The sequence below is a fragment of the Rutilus rutilus genome (assembly GCF_951802725.1).
Source record: "Rutilus rutilus genome assembly, chromosome: 10".
In the NCBI taxonomy this organism is placed as follows: domain Eukaryota; kingdom Metazoa; phylum Chordata; class Actinopteri; order Cypriniformes; family Leuciscidae; genus Rutilus; species Rutilus rutilus.
The window spans coordinates 5,507,197-5,527,590 of NC_140215.1; the positions used below are offsets into that span (position 1 = coordinate 5,507,197).

A 20,394-nucleotide genomic window follows, 5' to 3' on the forward strand; every position below is an offset into this window, starting at 1 on the left:
TGATATGACGCGAGTGGACGTCCAGAAACATACATTACGTGGGCGTTATCTCAATAACATGCCCTCTACAGTGGTTGTATTTTGAAGACATGCTTCAGGCTTTCTCTCTCTCAGAGCTGTGTACAGTACCTTTCTCTAGAGCCATCTGGTCTGCGTCTGCTTCACCACAATGTGATATTGGCCATAATTGGCCATGAGAGGGTGAAACACATGCCGGGCCTCGGCTGACATTAAGCAGACCCAGTGTTTCCAGGTCTTTCTGTGTATATTCTCAGTACCCAGGCACTTTAAGGCTCTCTGCTGCGCATCCTCTCTCGCTTTCTCAGCGCATACGATGCTTTATTGCAGTACTTGACATGTATTAGTCTGTTTTGTGGGGTCCTTCCCCTGTTGTGAGCGTTAACCCAGGGTCAGAGGTTTGCTTTGGGACGTTTCTGTTCGCAGGTTCTCACAGTTAAGAGTTGTTTAGCTGAATACCATCTTCGGAATTCTTTCCGTAGAACTCTCCCGGGATGGAGGGCAGGGACGGTCCCTCCATTAGCATGATGTAAACAGAGTGCCACTGAAATGCACAACGTCTTGTCTGTTTACATTTTCTCCATCTCTGCTGCATTGTGCCGGAAAAGTTGCAGGTGGCCACTAAAACCGTGAGAGAAAAGCAGCTGTCACTGATGTCATGTTCCTCAACTGCGCCATAATATCCATCATAACCCCCGGGTCAGATACACTGGAGACCTGGTCGACTTTCCCCTCCTAGTTGTCCATATTTTTTTTTTCAATGGTAGTTGTTGTTTCAACCATGCCTGGACATTAACCAAACACATTTAAATCATACTGTAATTGACTCTGAGGTGCTGAACACAGGAATGAAACAACATGTCCTTTTTAGGTGTTCTGTGTGCCGCACTTCGACAGATATCTCCAGATCTTTGAGCCGAACAGCTGCTTGCCTCCTCAAACAACTCATTTCCACAGTTTATGAACCAAAACAGAGTTATTAGATAATCTGATATGATGAGGGTTTGCAAGGGAATCAACATTCTTTTGATGCCCTATCCAAGCCCTCAAGCCCCTAAAAAATGAGCAGTCAACCATTTCAGGGTTTCTCCATTTAAAAAGGGTCATATTTATACTTTTTTATTATTATTATTATTTTGATCAATTAGTTATTTTAAAACAAGTAATATACATATTGATTAAAAAAAAAAAATGATTACATATATGTGACCCTGGACCACAAAACCATTCACATAGGTCACAATTTTGAAATTGAGATTTATACATCATCTGAAAGCTGAATAAATAAGCTTTCCATTGGTGTATGGTTTGTTAGGATAGGACAATATGTGGCCGGGATACAACTATTTGAACATCTGGAATCTGAGGGTGCCAAAAAAATCGAAACATTGAGAAAATGGCCTTTAAAGTTGTCCATTTATGTTCACGATTGTGCTGCTTTCACTCACAAAAATAAATGTTATATATATTTACGGTAGGTAAATATTATAAAATATCTTCATGAAATATGATCTTTACTTAATATCCTAACGATTTTTGGCATAAAAGAAAAATCGATAATTTCGACCCATACAATGGCTATTGCCACAAATATACCCGTGCAACTTGTGACTGGTTTTGTGATCCAGGGTCACATTATTAAATTTTATGAATTAATTATTATTTATTTTATTTTATTATTATTTGTTTTCTTTTTTATGCAATATAATTTATAATTAAATAAAATCATAATTATAAAATCATTGTAAATTATAATACAATTTTAGAATATTAATAATAATAATAATTTAGTCATTGTTTTTGCAACATTCTTATAATGTCAGTCTTAATTTTCATTGATCATTTTCTATCAAATCTCTGATTAAACTGCCATTATTTGCAGCTGTGCCTTTAAGGTTTCTTTGTCTTTTTGTCTTTTTTTTTGTCCTTCGGTAACATCCTCTTTGTAGAGTTACAGATTTATTGAACAATTGGCACTGCTTTTTTAAACATGGAAACTGCAGAGCAGTAGGTGCTACACACAGCCAGAAAATGCACAGGTTTGACAGACTTTACCTCATAGTTAGTTGTTGTTGCTCTAGTTCCTCTGATCTTTATCTTAAAGGGATAGTTCACCCCAGAATTAATATTTTGTCATTATTTACTCACCCTCATGCTGCTTCTGTGTTCCCGTAACAGAAAGTCGTTGAGTAAATGATGACAGAATTGTCATTTTTGGATGACTATCCCTTTAAGTTTCTGAACACTCAGTAGGGGTTGTTGATGTGATAATGGTCATGTTCAGATTCGTCTGGCTGGCTTAAGGAACTTCTATATTTAATGAGCCTTTTTTGAAGCTTGAAGTTACAGTACACAAATAGTACATAATATACAGTAAATAGTGCATTAAAGTTTTATCTATACATTTAAACTACATTTAGATACCTCATGATATAACCCCTTTAAATCAACAGAGTTGTTGGAAGGAACATGCACTTCCCGTAGCCACCAATAGGTGGCAGCAGACAATATGCAGTGTGTACATTAACTTCTGGCTTCAAATGCCTCCTCCTCTTTGTGGTTTCCTTTTGTTTCCGTAGCCTTGCGCTGTGTTTGAGGACAGATCTGATCTACATCGTCGCAGTTCGACTACGTCAGTGACTAAATGTCTAAGCACTCTGAACATAGAACAGGCAGTTTTTCCCATCATTAGTTGGACAAGCACATGGTACATTTGACAAAATGCCTCTTTTAACTGTGCGGTTTAAGGAATTTTCATTGGGATATAAATCTGTGGCCCACAGAAATGCACATGAAAGCTTTTAAAAATGCCTTTTATACCTGTTGCATACAAATTATGGTCTGAGGGGTGATTTAGGACAAATAGCTGCTGATCATCGGTATTCCAGGGGGGAAATAAAGGCACAGACTGAACTGCTCGCAGTGAAACATAAAACTACAACTTAACCCACATGAAGCCGAAATGAAACAGAAGCACACAGGGAGCCTTGTTCTAAATGCAGAGACTAGCAAAACAAAGGCAGAGTATTTCGGGATCCCAGAAGAAAGGCTGGAATACCACATTGGGAGGGAAGGAACCAGTCTCACCGAACTGACGTGGACACACCCTCAGCTCCGAAACTGAAGCGCTTTCGTAGATCTGCTCGCTGTGGGGACACTACTTAACAAACACTTATGCTGCTTTCCATCCAAAGTCAGAAGTGGGATATTCCTGGCGTCTGACCGTAGAGGAGTCATACTGTAATACATGCTTGAAAATCCAGTTTTAGTGTTTTGAAACATGGTCGATTGGTTTTTAGCTGGACAAAGCTAATCAATAGCTGGTAAAGGTCACCAGGATTTTGCCAAGACATGTTCCTGGATCAACATATTTTGCTGATCCTTGGAAAAACATTTCTGTCCGAAAACAGTCCTAATCCTATCCCAACCCTACTCATAAGTTATTCCTTTACACACACACTATCCCATACACAGATGCAGAAGCACCTAACCCTGGTTATGAGCCTAAACTTGTCCCTCAAATCTGATTGGAAGATTGGAATGTTGTTCCAGGATCAACACAGATGTTGATCCAGGATCATGTCGTACTTGGTTAAATTATGTTCACCAGCTGGGAAACCATCTTGGACCAGCAACAAACCAGCTACTAACTCATTCCAGCATATGTTTTTTTGGAACACAGTAGTTTGTCAACTATCTAATGACCATCTTAGTATTGGTATTGCACTAAATAAATAGTATACTTACAACTATTACATGTTTGATGCATGTGAGTTGCAAAGTCTAAAACTAAAATTAAGCCATTTTATTTTATTTTAATGTTATTTCATTTTATTTTATTTTCACAGATAGTGTTTCTTTTTCATTCTGCTTACTGTGTTTATTTAGTTTGTATGATAGCATTTCTGAATAAGAATAGATGTTTGAAAATCCAGCAGATCTTCTTAGACTTTCAAGAAACCAGCTAACATCTTTTAAAAACACAACTACCGGCCTAAGCTGGATTTTCCAAGAGGTTTGCAGGTTTTTGGCTTGTCATAAAACAAGTCTTCTATTGCAGTGTGTAAACTATGCTATGCAGTGCTAGCATTTGTTCTGCAGATGTCCATTTTTCAACAGAGAAGATGTTGAAAACATCACAACATTACACAGCAAATCTCTGCAAGTGCAAACAGCTTTTGTGATCATGCAAAAACTAAGATTAATAGATTTACTTTATTTGCTTTAAATGTAAAGGTTTAATACTGTGTATATCTCTCTAGTTACTGCCATCTTTTCGTACCGTCATACATCGGCATCATCTCTGCAGAATCTAAATTGGGGGTTTCTGCACATTTCCAAATGCAAAGTACATCTTTTACACTGTTTCCAGTAGTGGTAAATGCAGCCTTTTCCCAGTTGAATGCAGCATAGCATTATACCATTTTAAAAAGTAAACAAAAAATCTATTGTGATGATATAGAATCAGTGTAGCAGATGACACTCGTTTTGGAAATGTTGACCTGCCTGTGTAGATTTAGGATATAAATATATTAATTATAATGATAATAGTGCATTCATGGTTTCACATAAGTACCGTCTGAGTTTATTTTAGCTACATGTCATTTTAAAGGAGGCTCTGTTCACTCAATTTGTGCCTTCCTGCCAGGAAACTCCCTGTGCTTTTTTTTTTTTTTTTTTTTGCAGTATTTACTTAAGTGGGCTATAATTTGCGTTCTGTGAATCGGTTCAAGCGAATGGTATGATCATATGATGAGCCGTGTCAGTCTGGACCAAATTAAGTCAGTCACACATGCATTTCTCGGTCTTTTTGATCAACTTGAGCGCCCGTCGATACACAGATCTGCCCCTGTAATCCTGTCAGGCGGCCCTTGTTAGTCGTGATCACTAAGACATGCTTCACTATTCTGTGGCTCATATACTTAGGGCTAGGAATTTTTCAAAACACAAAACCTTATTCAAACTTTGGCGCACAGCATCGCTTAAGAATGAGCTTCCTTTCAATTCATGAGTTGGAATTAGAATTGGCCACACTCACAGGAAGTGGAACTGGAATTAGAGGAAGTTGAATTTATTGAATTAGAGTTCTGTTAAGAAAATGTGAGTGTTCTTGCAATCTGGTCCATTAATTTGTATATAGTATATTAAATGTATTAAAATAATAATAGAGGTGACATTTTAAACAGATATACATGTTGTAAAGGACTTTAGTTGTGAAGTTAGGTGGAAGGCTAGTCCACTACGGAACTCCGGCAAGAAGTGTGACAGGAGACAGAAGATTGTTAACTGTTTATCTCTTCAGGATGTCAATATACATGTCCAGCATTATACATCCATTAGCCATAACTGAGGTGGTAGAATGTGGTTTAGTCTGAAATAAACAAATAAGTATATATAAGAATATGAATGAATACAGTAAACATAAAGATTCACCTCAGTATACATCATCTATACATGTTTATATTGTCCACAGCGCGGCAAATAGCGCTACACATATGCACGTGAATTACACTGGCATCACTCGCCTCCGAACACATTAATCACGATATGAACATAATAACAACAATCGGATATACAGATGCGACATGAAAGTGTTAATATATTGCGATATAACAGCTAAATATAAGGATAAATGAACTTACATTCATGCACGCACATTTACCACTCGTAGAAGATGGCGGCAGAAACGAAACTGAGAGTAAACTGAAGCCGCTCTGGCGGAATGCACGTCAGCGCGATGTACGTGCGTAACAGCGTAATACACATTAAAGGGCTACCCATACCAAATGAATAAGGAATTTAGTACACATGTCATGAATTATGTGACTGTTGTTCCTTTTTTGGCCATATGAGGTCCTCAGTATTTTTTGTTTTATGCCTGTCACATGTTCTCATTATTGATTTGTTAGTTTCACCTGAACCTTGTTAAGCTGCCTGTTTAAAACCCCTGTCGTCTTGAGTTCTTTGCTCAGTCTTGAGTTGACACCGGTACAGTCCTGTTGACTAAACCGGTCCGTGAGTTATTCTATTGTTGCTTGTTACCGACCTGTACCTGCCTGTTTCTTGGATTATGAGTTTGCCTCCTGCTTCTGGATTATTCACTGATTCTGACAGATATAGTGGACTTTTGCCCCGCTTTTCAAGTAAAGCCCTTGAACTGAGTTATTGTCTCTGTCTCTGCATTCTGAGTTGAAACACACCACCTTTTGGCACTGAGGTAGAGCTCCCGGGTTCGATTCCCAGTCGGACTTAACATATGTGTTTGTTTATCTATGAGGTGAATAAAACCTTTACATTTTAAAATGTTTTTTTTATCCATCCATCCATCCATCCATCCATCCATCCATCCATCCATCCATCCATCCATCCATCCATCCATCCATCCATCCATCCATCCATCCATCCATCCATCCATCCATCCATCCATCCATCCATCCATCCATCCATCCATCCATCCATCCATCCATCCATCCATCCATCCATCCATCCATCCATCCATCCATCCATCCTTACTTATTTGCCAGGCAGTTATTATGAAACTGCCCTCACCCGACGCACTCTGTACAGGATCGTTGTCCACTAAGCTCCAGTATGACTGATGGAGCTGAAAAAGATCAGTTCTTGTTAACATTTTAAGAAGCAGTCTAAACCACATAAGCCTGAAGGAAGCTGCTGAGCATGTAAGACCCGAGCACTGACTTTACTTTGGCAATAGTAGCCTGATGATTAAGAATCTTTGCCACTGATGTACAAAAATGGCAGCTTTTATCCAAGATTGTGGTGACTCAGGATTTGGAGGGTTGCTCAATGCAAAATATTGCTCACCATCGTTACTATGGTGCAATACTCTTAACCCAATATCCTGGGAAACTGTCTCTGCAGTCAATACATAAACCTACTGTAAGCCACGGTTATTGTAGTTTAGAATTTTTTACATTTTGAATTAGTCATTATTATTTTCTTTTATTATTATTTTTTTTTACATTTTCTTCTCATTAGTTTTCACTTTATCATAGGTTTTGCATAATTTTTTTTTGTGTTTCAGTTTATTCACTTTTCATTTTAGGTTTAGTATTTTAGGGCTGCCAAAGTTTGTGCACTAAATAGTACAATTTAAAAGTGTCTAATTATATATATATATATATATATATATATATATATATATATATGTGTGTGTGTATACATTTTTTTTGTGTGTACTTTTACATGATCGTAGTCTCAGATATTTTCCTTTTTACATTCACTTCAAGTCAATTCTGAGAATAAAATATTAAAAGATCAAAGAAAGATGAAAGTAAACACCAAAAGACATAGAAAGCAGTAGAGGAGAAGAGTTTACAAAATACTGAGAGCAGTTGAAGCAAGATGAGAGAGAGCGTGTCACATTGTGCAAAATGTGCTAAGTTTTAACATTTGGAGCAGTGGAGAAGAACAAGACTCCCAGCGGCACCATTATCACGCGTCTGATCTGTTCTCAGCCAACCCAATCTTTTCATTGATATTGCAGCACACTGAAACGAGATTTTGTTGTTGCTGAGGGGAGTTTATCCGTGAAATTATCTTACCTGTGAATTTGCATGCTGGCTTTAATTGTGTGTTGTTAACTTCTCTGAAAATCTCTGCTTTCCATCAGATGTGGTTGTAAAAACTTCTGCAAGGAACTTCTTGGCAAAGGAGAGACAGATAACAGAGATAGGCGATCTAGAACGGCTCAACGGGTTCTGTGTTATTCATCCAGCAGTTGTACTGCATCTAGTGGACCGAAGTCTTTGTGTGACCAGTGAGAGCTATAATGGGTTTGGTGGTGGTCATGCTAGATGGACATAATGAGGCGCTCAAAAGCTCACAGAAATGTGACGTTGCCAAGCGCTCTCGCTCGGTGTGGAGGGAGCGGATGCGCTCTAGTTAGCGGTTGAGCCTCAGCTCTGGGAGGCCGTTTTGGGGGCTGCAGTAGTGCTAACTCTACAGCTGGGGTATAATTTCCCTCAATCTTTATTACTCTTGGAAGACAGACTTAGAGAGTGTTTTTTCTCAGGAATTGAGACTGACATGTAGGGTCTCTTGCGGAACACAGAGATTTGATGATTCACATTACATCACTGACCACTCAGACCTCAATAGCCTGAGGTTTCGCCTTTCACCAGAGGCTGTTTTGAATCTCCTTTAGGTTTTGGACGATTCCCTGGATGCATTTCACATCTTTTTTTTACGCATTATATAACAAAACTCTGCTCATGCATATACATATATATATATATATATATATATATATATATATATATATATATATATATATATATATATATATATATATGCATGAGCAGTGTATATATATAATTTTTTTTATTTTAAAATGGTACATTTTATTTTAATTTATTTGTATTTAATAATTTTAATTATATATATTTTTTCTAAATAAAAATCAATTAATTAAATTAGTTTATATATAGATTTTTTTATATTAGTTTATATTTATATATATATATATATATATATATATATATATATATATATATATATATATATATATATATGAATATATATATGAATATATTATTATGTCTCAAAGTGCATCAAGCAAGGCTTCGTCGACTAACTTTTCCTTTTATGTCACCTTTTTAAGGTTTTCTTTAGGTTTTGAATGATTTGGATGCTGGTCACATCTTTTATACCCATTACATCTCCCGACTTATTCAACCGTGCCCTCGAGTTCAGCGGTAGTTTAAAGAACCGCAGAGTTGCCTGTTACTGGAAAAGTAAAGCAGCACATAGCGATCTCAACACTATCTTATCCATGTCTTGCCATCTCGCATGGTGATTTCTTGTGTTCTTGTGCCATCTCAGACTTACATGGGTATTCTGAGGCTAGCCAGACTCAAGCTGGCCCATGAATGACATCATGGATTCCTGGGGGCCAGAGTCCTCATAAATAATTACCTTTCTCTGGCTCAGGGTTGACGGGTGAATAAACTGTGCTGCAGATCCTGCGCTAAACTTCTGTATATGGTCCTTCTCGGCCACTGGGCAGATTCCCCCTTCGTTCACAGTGACGCTGGAGCTATGTGCTCTTGTCTAAATATTTACCCAAGCTGTTTAGTGATGCACCTACACACTGGACCCAGCCCATGTCTTCTCTTTTACTCATTGGCGATGTTTGATCTGTGCATGACAGAATTACCTTACCAAATAATGTACACATTGCATTTACATATATGCATTTGGCCAAGATGATTTGATCAATATATCAGTTCATGCATTCCCTGGGAACTGAACCAATGACCTTGGCATTGGTAGCACATATGCTTTCATTTTTATTTTTGATTGTACATTGAGTTATGATTAGTTTAATTGCATTGAAATAAAATTGTTAGTATTACAGGGATTTTTAATGCACTTTTTTGGCTCTTAAGATTATTTGAATCATTCTGAGTTCATTTGAATGCGTTAAAATGTTTCTGTAAAATATATGTAGTGAACTAGGTAGATCAAAATCTTGCTGTTTATTACTATGCATCATTGGTGCATATAGAAAAAAAATAATTCACTCTTCATTCTGAATCAGGAGATTTCCTGAAGTCTTTCCAGTTGTTTATACTTGTCAGTGTCTTACCTGCTTTCTTTCTTCTGTTTTCTTTACCTCAGGCACCCAGCAATGACCTCCCTCTGAAACTTATAGAGACAACAGTGAGTATTTCAAACCATGTTTGAATGTTGACATGTGTATGTATGTTTTCTTAACATCAGTATGGCCAATGGCATATTTTGTAGTTCACACTGCCTTCATCCACAAACTTTTCCTTTTCACTCACCTTCTTTGAAGTGAACATTGACAAGCTTGTTGGGTCAGTGTGAACATGACGGTTGTGTTTCCAACATTCTAAGTACAACAGCCAAATGTAGAATGTTTGAAGTGTTGCCGTTTGTTGGGTCAGTTTGAACACGGTGTAAAGTCATTACTGACAGCTTCAGAAATAACGGCTTTAAGGTATAAATATTTAGGTCTTTAGCTAACACTGTTGCTATGCAGCTTCTGTAGTCTAAACTTCTCCAGTCTAAACCTCACGGAGTGCTGAAGCTCAAATTATTGGTTGGATTAGCTAAACACAGCCTCGCTGGGACTATAATGACTGCCCAATGAATATGCTTTAAAGTGACAGTACACTCAACCCCCTCCCACAAAAAAACCCCTGAAAAGAACACAACGAAAAATTTCTTTCAGCTCTCTCTCTTCCCATACAACAGCAGTTCAAAATGACCACATCTGTTATTTCATGTTGCTTTTAACATCATACATGTTTGGAACGACATGAGTAAATAATAACAGGATGTTAATTTTTGGGTGACTGTCCCTTTAACTGATTAGCAGAGGAAGAGATCTGAGTTGTATCTCAAGCATGTGTGTTCACTTGTGCCGCAGCCCCCCTCTCAGAAGCCCCTCTGTCCACCCCGTTCCTCATCCCCCTCATGCCTGGGTGAAGAACACTCACTCCAGACGCAGCTGTGGATGACTAACTGCCTTGATCCAAATAAAATTCAGACTTTCGTTTGGAGCCGTCCATATGAGCATGAGTATGCTCAGAGATTTAGGGACAGAGCAACAGACTCTTATAATCCCCCTGAAACATCATTAGATCGTTTTATTGATACAATATTGAGCTGGAGGGTAGCCAAAGGAAATGGCGAAAAAAGCAAAGCCCTACGTGTAACCAGGGGTGTAAGAACAATCTGAAAGTGGGTGGGGCGTTTTAAACCTTATCACCTAGTAGTCCAAAAGTCTGTTACCCAGAGTGAAATTACTGCCATGTTTTCGTTCATTCCACAGCCAGTTGGTAGAGGCTTATGACTATGAATCGTTATTTATATTATCCTTATTTTTTTTAAATCGTTATTTCATGTGAATGAACCTCGACCAAGCAAAGAAAAACTCTTAATAGTTATGAAAAAAGTATTGTTCAGTTATTATTCATTATTAAATTATAAACATGTAATACCACAATTAATTAATTCTTCATATGAATTAAGATTAAGAATTATTATCGAATGCCACTGGTTCTTGCTGAAGCTCAGACGTGATGCGTAACACGAGAATGAACCTCATTGGTTCTTACACGTCAAGCGAACATGCTTGAGCTTCCATTTGCCGCAACTAATGTGTGAGTTGATGAATGTTAATGTGAATAAAAGCCTATATTAAATCTGTTCATCACATAAAGCGATTGAGCCTCTTCATAAAATTTGGACCAAACCGCTCAATTCATTTGGATTAGTTTTACGATCTCTTTATGAACTTTTTAAAGCGTCAAAGTAGTAGTTGCGATGCTGTCAATGGAGGGACAGAAAGCTTTCAGATTTCACCAAAAAATCTTCACTTGTGTTCTGAAGATCTTGCGGATTTGGGAAGACATGAGGGTGATCAATTAATAACAGAATTTAATTTTTTTGCTGAACTATAACCCTTTAAACATGATATGCTAGGGTTCTAATGACACAACAAGCCGACGTAAAAGAACTAGCGGCGATGAAAGCTGACTTTATTGTCGACTCTCGTTGGCTGTGTCTCGGCCAAAAAGTTATATTCTATCATTAGACTATATTCATCATTCAAAAAGGGAAACCGAAAGTAGGACTGCATATATGCAAACCATAAACAAAGCAGCGCTTGCTTACCATTCTGATCACTTTCCTCATTCCAGGCAGCTAATGCTGTTATGAAAGTATTTGTGCATTAGAATGCTCAGGTAAGATGATATCAAATTAAAATGGCCTTCTGTCTGTGCAGTCTTGACATCTTTGCTCGCTTTCATCACTTTTGCTTTTATTACCGTGCAATGACTCATTCACTAAGCTGAACAGCCAATCAGATTTCGATCTGCCGATTCATCTTCCTCAATCGTCCAAAATATGGCCGACATTGTCCAACTAGTGCCAACAGTGCGGAACACACCACAAAAACTGGGCCGGCCGATGCCGAACGACGGGCCTTAATTTAAATTCAAACTGATTCCTCCAGGCTTCTTCGGCTTTAGTGCCCTGATGCCAAAAAGCTGTATATTGCTGTGAATTAAAATACGTTGAGCTTGTCATTTATCATGCTGCATTATTCTTGGCATTGTGCGTTTCTGTGAATAATCCAGAATATAGATCTCTAGATGTTTGGAGCAGTGTATGTTTGCAGCTGTGTCAGGCAGTATTACTCATTCTTGAGGCATCATGGGAAACGTGCACCACCCTCACCTCAAGGGTCTCTCATGGTCAGTTAGTTGTGGTTATGCTGATGTCTTTGATTCTCAATAACAACCCCTTTGAATCTCAAAGTCATATTGTCATATGACTTCCTGTGTCATCTTTTTAGTTCAAGGGCTTGTTTTTCAAGGAGAGCTTGATAACATGCTTGTCTGTTTTTCTCTCATTTCTCATTTAGACCATAATTCTCCTGCTGAAGCAGTGATTGAGATAGATATATTTTGAAATTGGCTTGACTATAGTCATTGGATTGGCATATTATTCTTTCTGGCTCTGATTTGGATGAGTCGGATGAGGAATCACATTTTCCCTAAACTTTTGATATAAAGGCTTCATTGTACTATGAAAACACACTGTAACTTTCAGAACTCAAAATGTCCTCCATATTGTAAAAAGAGCATTTATTGAAGACTAAACCGCAAAGATGGTTTCTTATGTTCTGACGTCAAACCGATGAAGACAGTAGCGTACAGCCGCCCACATTTACACGTCAACAACACCTATTTAGTATTCAGAAATCTGGTCCATAAAGCCACAGCGAGGTAATATGGAGGAAGTGTAGATGCTATTATTTATAAAAACACTAGAACTTGCAAAAGTAAAATGTTTAAAGTTCATCAAATCCTGTTTGTGATGTTTATTTTTAATGTAACTCTAATCATTTGGGGTAGTTTAATATTCTATAAATACTATTTTACTGTTTATTAATATTTTGAATTTTGGGCTGTTTCTTTACTGTGTTAATGTATTTCCTATTGAAACAGGAAGTGACAGCAGGACATATGAAAGGGCTTGTCACAGTTATGCTGGAAGCTTTATTTTGCTGATTTGCTATCTGCTGCTTTTACCCGCTGTCAGGGGATATTGGGGAGGGACATTCTCATTCTTTGGAGCATTTGATTGATGCCCATTGGTGCAGGATGAGTCATCAATATTGTAGGCCTTAAAACTGTACATTTTAAATGTGTAAATGTGCACTTAGTCAACTTTTAAGAGTATACTTGCCATATAAATCAAATATAAAAATGGTGGAGTGTGTAGCTTTTCATTTCTTAAACAGTCATGTGGGAAGACACATCATGGCCATATTCCAGGATGACAATGTCAAGAGTCATCAGGCTCAAATTGTGAAAGAATGGTTGGGAGGGAGCATGAAGAATCATTTTCACACATGAATTGGCACCTCTGAGTCTAGTCCTTAAATTCATTGAAATCTTTGGGATGTGCTGGAGGAGACTTTACAGAGAGCTGGACTCTTGCATTGTCAATACAAGATCTTGACCAAAAATGAAATAAAAATTGTGATGTTATTTCCATCAAGAGATCCATCAATAAAAAATGAAAATATAAAATACTTGGCTAGATTTGCAATGTTAATAACTGTGGGAATGCATCATCACACTCTGTGAAAAAGGTCCATTTCACATACAAAGTGAAATTTGACACAGAAGTCTTAAAGACATGGCTGCAAAATAACACAGCGTGCTTCAGGGTCAGCGAGAGGATGGAAAATGATCATGACTAAAAATTACAGTTATTTTTAGCATCCTAAGTGGACCTCAGGGATGAAAACTATGTAGAAGCAAAAAAAAAAAAAAAAAAAAAGTACGATTTGACCTCTTTATATACTACATTTATATTCTAGAGAAAGTGAGGTGATGGGCCATGGTTTCCTGGAGGTGACACAACTGTGAATTGTTGAAGTTGTGAGGTCAGAGTGATCATCTCCTCCAGTCAGCTGCTGAGTGTGTGACCCAGAGAGAGAGCAAAGGCTAGACGGACGATCCAAACAAACGCGGGTGGCAGCAGCGCACACACGCACAGCATGGGAAAGAGGGAGGGGAGAGGTGCCGAGGAACAAGGAGGGGCCGGAGAGGGAGGCGGGAGGGAACAAAACAAGGGAAAGAGTAACTCTGCAAGTGGGAGAAGGAAGAAAGCTGCGGTCCGCTTGAGTTTGACGCCAGGCATGTGGCATCTTCGGCACAGCGCAGACCCAAAATAGAGCCAGGAACGTGGGGCGCGCTTTGGGAAAAGGGGAATGCAAAGAGAAGGGAAGCGTTACTTCCCGACCATGAATCCCAGCGGCTCCCTACGGAGGCGCTTGTCCTCCTTGCGTGATGCGTGGAGGTGGAGTACGGGTTACCTGTTTAAGGTAGGCCTTCAGGTTTCCGCCTGACTTTGATTGCACGCTTTAAAAATGAAATGTTCCGAAAAGGGAGCCTCCACAGCGATGCAATAGAAGAACCATTTTGGGTTTTCAGTGAACAGTTCTTAAAATAACTTTTCCACTTTAAAGAACCTTTTGTGCAATGGAAAGGTTCCATGGATGTTTAAGGTTCTTCATGCCAATCAAAAGCCTTTATTTTTAAGAGTGTAGGTCTTTGTGCAGTGGCAACTATTTCCTCCAAGCTATCCCTCGCTTTCTTCCCTGAGCTCTCTGATTGTTCATTTGTCGGGCCCGCTCGAAAGCAGCGTTTCCAGCTGGTTTTGATCAAGCCTGGCTGAGACCCCGTCCAACCCCCCACCCACCCTTTCTTGGCCATCCTTCTGGGGGTCGCAATTATCGGCTGATTAAGGGAATGTTTTTGGAGCCGGGCACGGTGTGGCGAGAGATGGAAGGTGGACCCTGTGGATGGAGAGAGGGGGTTTGCAATGCCAAGGGTGTTTTACTCGAGTGTGTCGTAATGTCTTGCTCGGGCTATAAGTGAGCGACTTTGGCAATCTCTTTTAGTGTGGCTTATTTGTGTTTTTTTGCGCTTCATGAGTGTTCGTAATGGCCTGGCACAGTAATCTATACACACAAAAGTGTGTTACACTACAAAATGTGTTAATGGTCTTTTACAGTCTGATCATTTGAAGCTTGATTGGTCTCTAAGTACTATATGTGAAAACAATATTGTAGTAGATTTTTGGGGGATTCTTGGAAAAGAGGATTATTTAGGAAACTAATGCTGTGTGGGAACATTTTACTTAATGAATTCTCCTACACTAAAAGAAAAAAGGTGTAGGATTTGCTTTGAAAAAACTGTCACAGAGTTACAAAGAATTGATTTAATTACACATTGAGTTAAACGTGAAATTTTTAAGTAGAAAGACTACGAAAAATAACAACGAAATATATATATACATATATATATATATATATATATATACATATATACACACACACACACAGTGTAAATAGGCACTTAAAGTGAGTTCACCCAAAAATAAAAAGTCTGTCATCATTTACTCACCATCATGTCATCATGACTTTCTTCTGTGGAAAGAAGATATTTTGAAGAATGTTTCGACCGTTTTTGCACAATGAAAGTCAATAGGAAGTCACTGTTATTTTAGACCCCACTGTCTTTCATTGTATGAACAAAAACATTGACACTTTCTTAAAAATGATCTTCTTTTTTGTGTGTCCCACAGAAGAAGCAAAAAGTCAAATAGGTTTTAAAGGCATGAGGGTGAGTAAATAATGACAGAATTTTCATTTTTAGGTGAACAGTTCCTTTAAGTCTTTATTTAAGAGAATTAATTAATTAAAATGCCCAGGGTTCCCACAGTCAATGTTTTGATTTCAAGACCTGGAAAAGGCATGGAAATTAGGTGATGTGTGTGAATTTTTTAAAAAGTTTTGATGTGTTTCATTGGAATGTATTTATTTATGTATTTTTTGGTTGGAGGGAGGGTTGTCTTGTCACATTGACATTGAGTTTGGGGTGGGACTTTTTGAAAACCAAATGGAATCGCAAATGGGTTTTGTTAGACAATATAATCCTGGCAATTTCTATAGTAAATATTATAGAAAAACAAAAACAATTCTAGTTATGCACTACATATGGCATCGCTCATTAAGCAATGTCCCAGTTAAACCAGATTCAAACCTCAGTAAAATGTTATCTTTTTGAAGACATTTGAACTTGAAATTTTCCCATCATTTCACATCCTTAGGTTATTCTGCACTATTCTAAGACTGCTACATATGGGAAACCGCATACAAAGTCTATACAGTTTCTAGAAAAGGCCCCAGCACTGTGTATAATTATACGTTGGATTCTGGGTTTTCTTAGTAGGCATTGTTCCTTTTTAGTCATGTCAGTCATACACTAGTCATTTAGCATAAACCACGCATCTTCCGAGGCTTCTCTTACTTTTGTAAGACTCGGAGTGAGACCATTAACACTTTAACTTTTCTTTGTATCTAGATGTGATATTAAGGGTGAAGCGTGTATTTTTGTCCCTCTACCAGCACCAAACCAAATTGCAAAAAATAGTGCAGAAATTACACACTTCACCTTTCAATGTCTCCGGTGTGAAATCCATATAATTTCGTTCCCTCACCTCACCTCACCTCACAGGCTGTCATTGCCTGTACAGTATATACAGCTGAGATGACATGTTCAATGTTAGGTACAGACCACAAGCTCACATCAGCTCTCTTCAACCTGTATTAACACAGTTTTGCATATCTAACAAAAAGAAACCGTCCAAACAAATGGCTTTTTCATTGGTGTAATCAGCAGAACAGACTAAGGTCTGGAGATGAAGAGTAACCTCCCATTTGGATAACTGGTTTACGGTCATTTTTAAACAGGAAATGGGCTAAAAACATCTGGAAACTGTCGTATTTGTGAGATCATTATTAGTCCGCTGTATCGGCCAGGCTGAATAATTGGACATTATTTGGTCATTTCGAGATTATCTGCATAAGCTGAACAGAATGTTCTCTGTGTGTTGTGTTGATTCCAAACTTTACCAATAGCTTTGTTTATGTATAGTATTTTTTTTACTAGATTTTTGAGCAAAAATGGCATAAACTTCATTTAGTACACTTTTACATTCATTAAATTGTTTTGTGAATATATTGACATTATATCAGCCATCTTAACGTTTACTTTTACGAAATGTAAGATTAAAGTTTAAAAAATCTTCAATTGACTTAGGCCTACATTGAAAAAATGTTCAGAAATCAAAACTGACAGCAAATATTTTCATGCACGGTCTCGTCTTGCATCTATTTAAGCATATTTGCATTTTCACGCTGCATAAATATAGTGTTTGTGTTGTGTTGTGTGTTCATACATAACCAACAGAAAACAGCAAATGAAAAAAAATAAAAAATAAATCCTGTTCCTGTTTCCTACAGGAATTGTGAATCTGGTTCAGACACTTGCTTTCCTCAACTAGATTATTAAAATTCTAACTAACTCAATTTATTTTCTTTTAGGGCTCAACCAAATCCTCCAAGAGCATGGAGTCTCGACACAGGCCATCCAGGTGAGAGATGTCTTTGTCTTCATCAGATATCAGAAATCAGTTTAGTCAATATCTCACGTGTGCTGCTTTAGTGAAATCACAAGGGATGAAGCATTCCTCAATCCAGCTCCGTTTGACATCTGACTCTGCTTGGATCAGTCTCACATTCTTTATAGCCGTTTATGAGTGCAAAGAATAAACAAGTTTTAAAACATCTACACAGTCTCCGGAGGTATGTTATGATGTCCTAAAAGGGCTTCTCTCCCACATATATTAGATTAATAATGGCACTTTTATCTTGAGTGATCGCTTGCTATAGATAATGGTAGCAAAGGAGACACTGCCCACCCATGGAAAAAACAAATCCCTGTTATCATAGTTATTCGCATTCATTTCTATCAGAAAAATGTCAAATATATTCAACAGAATTGGCTATCTTATAAACAAAACCACTCTAGAAAGCACTCTAGGATGCAAACCAAAAGATAAGATTATTCAAAACAAATGAAAGATTAGTCTCCAATTATATAACACTTGAGTTGATCTCGGATCCATTCCGATGGTCTTATGTCTCTCAGCTGTTGGGTGTGTTCATGCCAGGCTGTGAGAAGATGCTTTGTGAAATACATCACTACAAATAGCTCCCATTTCAGCTACCAGGGGGAATTTTTACTCTTTATTTACATGGGCAGCTATTTTATTTGTCTCTTGTTTTGGGAAACTGTCCATTTGGGCACAACCTTAAAACGAGAGCCTTTGAGAACCCTTTGTTTCTGCCAAAAAGAGCATTCCTGTTTTGTTTTTATGGCAAGGTATTTTTCAATGGTAGATGGAGTTTGTGTGGGACTGCAGTTTAACTTATTTTGGAGAATGAATTGCACCCGCTGATAAGACTGTTTTATTTGCATGCACTATCTGTGTTATTTTAGCTGCCATTTACCTGCAAAACAGTTAACAGTACAAACGTGCCCGTAGAATATATGAAAAGCATTTGAGATCCAGGCACATGAATCAGCTCTTTTTCCCTCATTTGATCATCACTTGATGAAGAACTTATTCCATTCTAAGTTGAAAATGTGCTTAAACTTCTGTTTTCAATTCCACAAAACAAATAGTGCAAGCAAAAGTCAATAGTGCCTTTTTTAAGCACTGTTTCACTGCATTTAGAACCTGGTTAAGATGGATTATGGTTAGTGGATTGTTTAAAAGTGAATGAATGCACAAACCTCATGGGCTTTCGAAAGGATTGTGTGATGGGGAATCCTTAACATTAAAGGATTGTTCAGACATTGTTACGCCTTGTATTTTCCACACACTGAGATCATCCAGAGAGATCTCTTGAGAGATGTGCAATGTTGTGTGTGTTTTGCCAGACAGTGTGGCGCAAGCGCAATGTTTATATGTCTTGTACCATTCACAATCATGTGTTATTTACATTTGTTTCTCTGAAATGCACTGAATGCGAATCGCTTTTCGATTAAAATCAGCCGTAGAGAGATTTACCTGATTTACTGTAGCTGCAATGCCCAGAAAACATGACGAAATCCAGATTTTCCTATGCATAGCTTCATTGCTAAACAAGGGCAAAAAATGGGCCTCACCAACAGGTATCTTTCCAAAAGCTACACAGCCTGAGTTCAAACACTGACCGTAATCTACTAAAGTTTTGCATGCTCAATAGTGAGCTGCCTTACTGTCTGCTTCCTACATCACTAAAGCACACAGGAAGCAAACTCATGCTTGATTTCAATAGAGCTTTGTTAACATGTTGTAAAATGAATTGTGAAAAACTAACTGTAAGAATGAAAATGACCATACATAAAACACATTTATTCGTTTTATGACCCCTACAGGTTTTTTTTTTTTTTCCACATTTTGTTATGTTGCTTGCCTTAAAGCAAACTGCTTTAAATTACTTTTTTTATTTCTCCTTCAAATTAATCTACAATCTACACTAATCTACACATACACCATGATGACAAGGCAAATTTATATAAAAAAAGAAGAAGAAGAATGAATTACATTGCATAAGTATTCATACCCTTTTCTGGGACACTTGAATTTTAGCTTGGGAGATATCCAATTTCACTTCGATTGGAGTTAACCTGTGGCAAATTCAATTGAATAGGTATTCAATTCACCTCTCAATAAAAGGTCTAACAGCTAAAAATGCATATCAGAGCAAAAACCAAGCCATGAGGTCAAAGGAACTGCCCATAGAGCTCAGAGACCAGGATTGTGTCGAGACACAGATCTGGGGAAGACTACAAAAACCTCTGCTGTATTGAAGGTTCACAGAAGCATGTAGCCTCCATAATCCTTAATAAAAGAAGTTTGGAACAACCAGGACTCTTCCTAGAGCTGAACTGAGCAATCGATTGAGAAGGGCCTTGCTTAGAGTGGTGATCAAGAAGCTGATGGTCACTCTGGTTGAGCTCCATTTGGAATTTGCAAAAACGTACCTAAAGGACTCTTTCAGACTGTGAAAAACAAGATTATCTCGTCTGATGAACCTCATTTACAAGCATCATGTCCATCCCAACAGTAAAGTGTGGTGGCGGCAGCATCAGCTGTGTTTTTTGTGTGTTTTTTTTTCTCAGCGGCAGGGACTGGGGAACTTGCTCAACGCAGCAAAATATAGAGATATCCTTAATGAAAACCTGGTCCAGAGCATTCAGAACCTCGGACTGGGCAACAGGACAATGACCCTAAGCACGTAGCTAAGAAAATGCAAGAGTGGCTTATTTACAACACTGTGAATGTCCTTGAGTGGCCCAGCCAGAGCCTGGACTTGAACCCAGTCAAACATCTCTGGAGAAACCTGAAAATGACTGTCCACCTACGGTACCCATCCAACCTGACAGATCTTGAGAGGATCTGAGGAGA

General features: G+C 38.1%; 1 protein-coding gene across 14 annotated transcripts in view; it reads left to right on the forward strand.

The window, feature by feature from the left end:
- The window catches only part of tns1b (tensin 1b), a 224,740-nt gene that overhangs the window by 139,176 nt on the left and 65,170 nt on the right, over positions 1–20,394 (forward strand). For 12 of the 14 annotated variants that reach the window (XM_084421587.1, XM_084421595.1, XM_084421596.1 and 9 more), the window contains 2 exons: positions 9,661–9,702; positions 17,480–17,529. In XM_084421587.1, coding sequence (XP_084277713.1) covers positions 9,661–9,702; positions 17,480–17,529 — 92 coding nt within the window. Of the gene's footprint in view, positions 1–9,660; positions 9,703–14,158; positions 14,414–17,479; positions 17,530–20,394 lie in introns of those variants that run through there. The other 2 variants (XM_084421588.1, XM_084421591.1) reach the window with 2 other exon arrangements.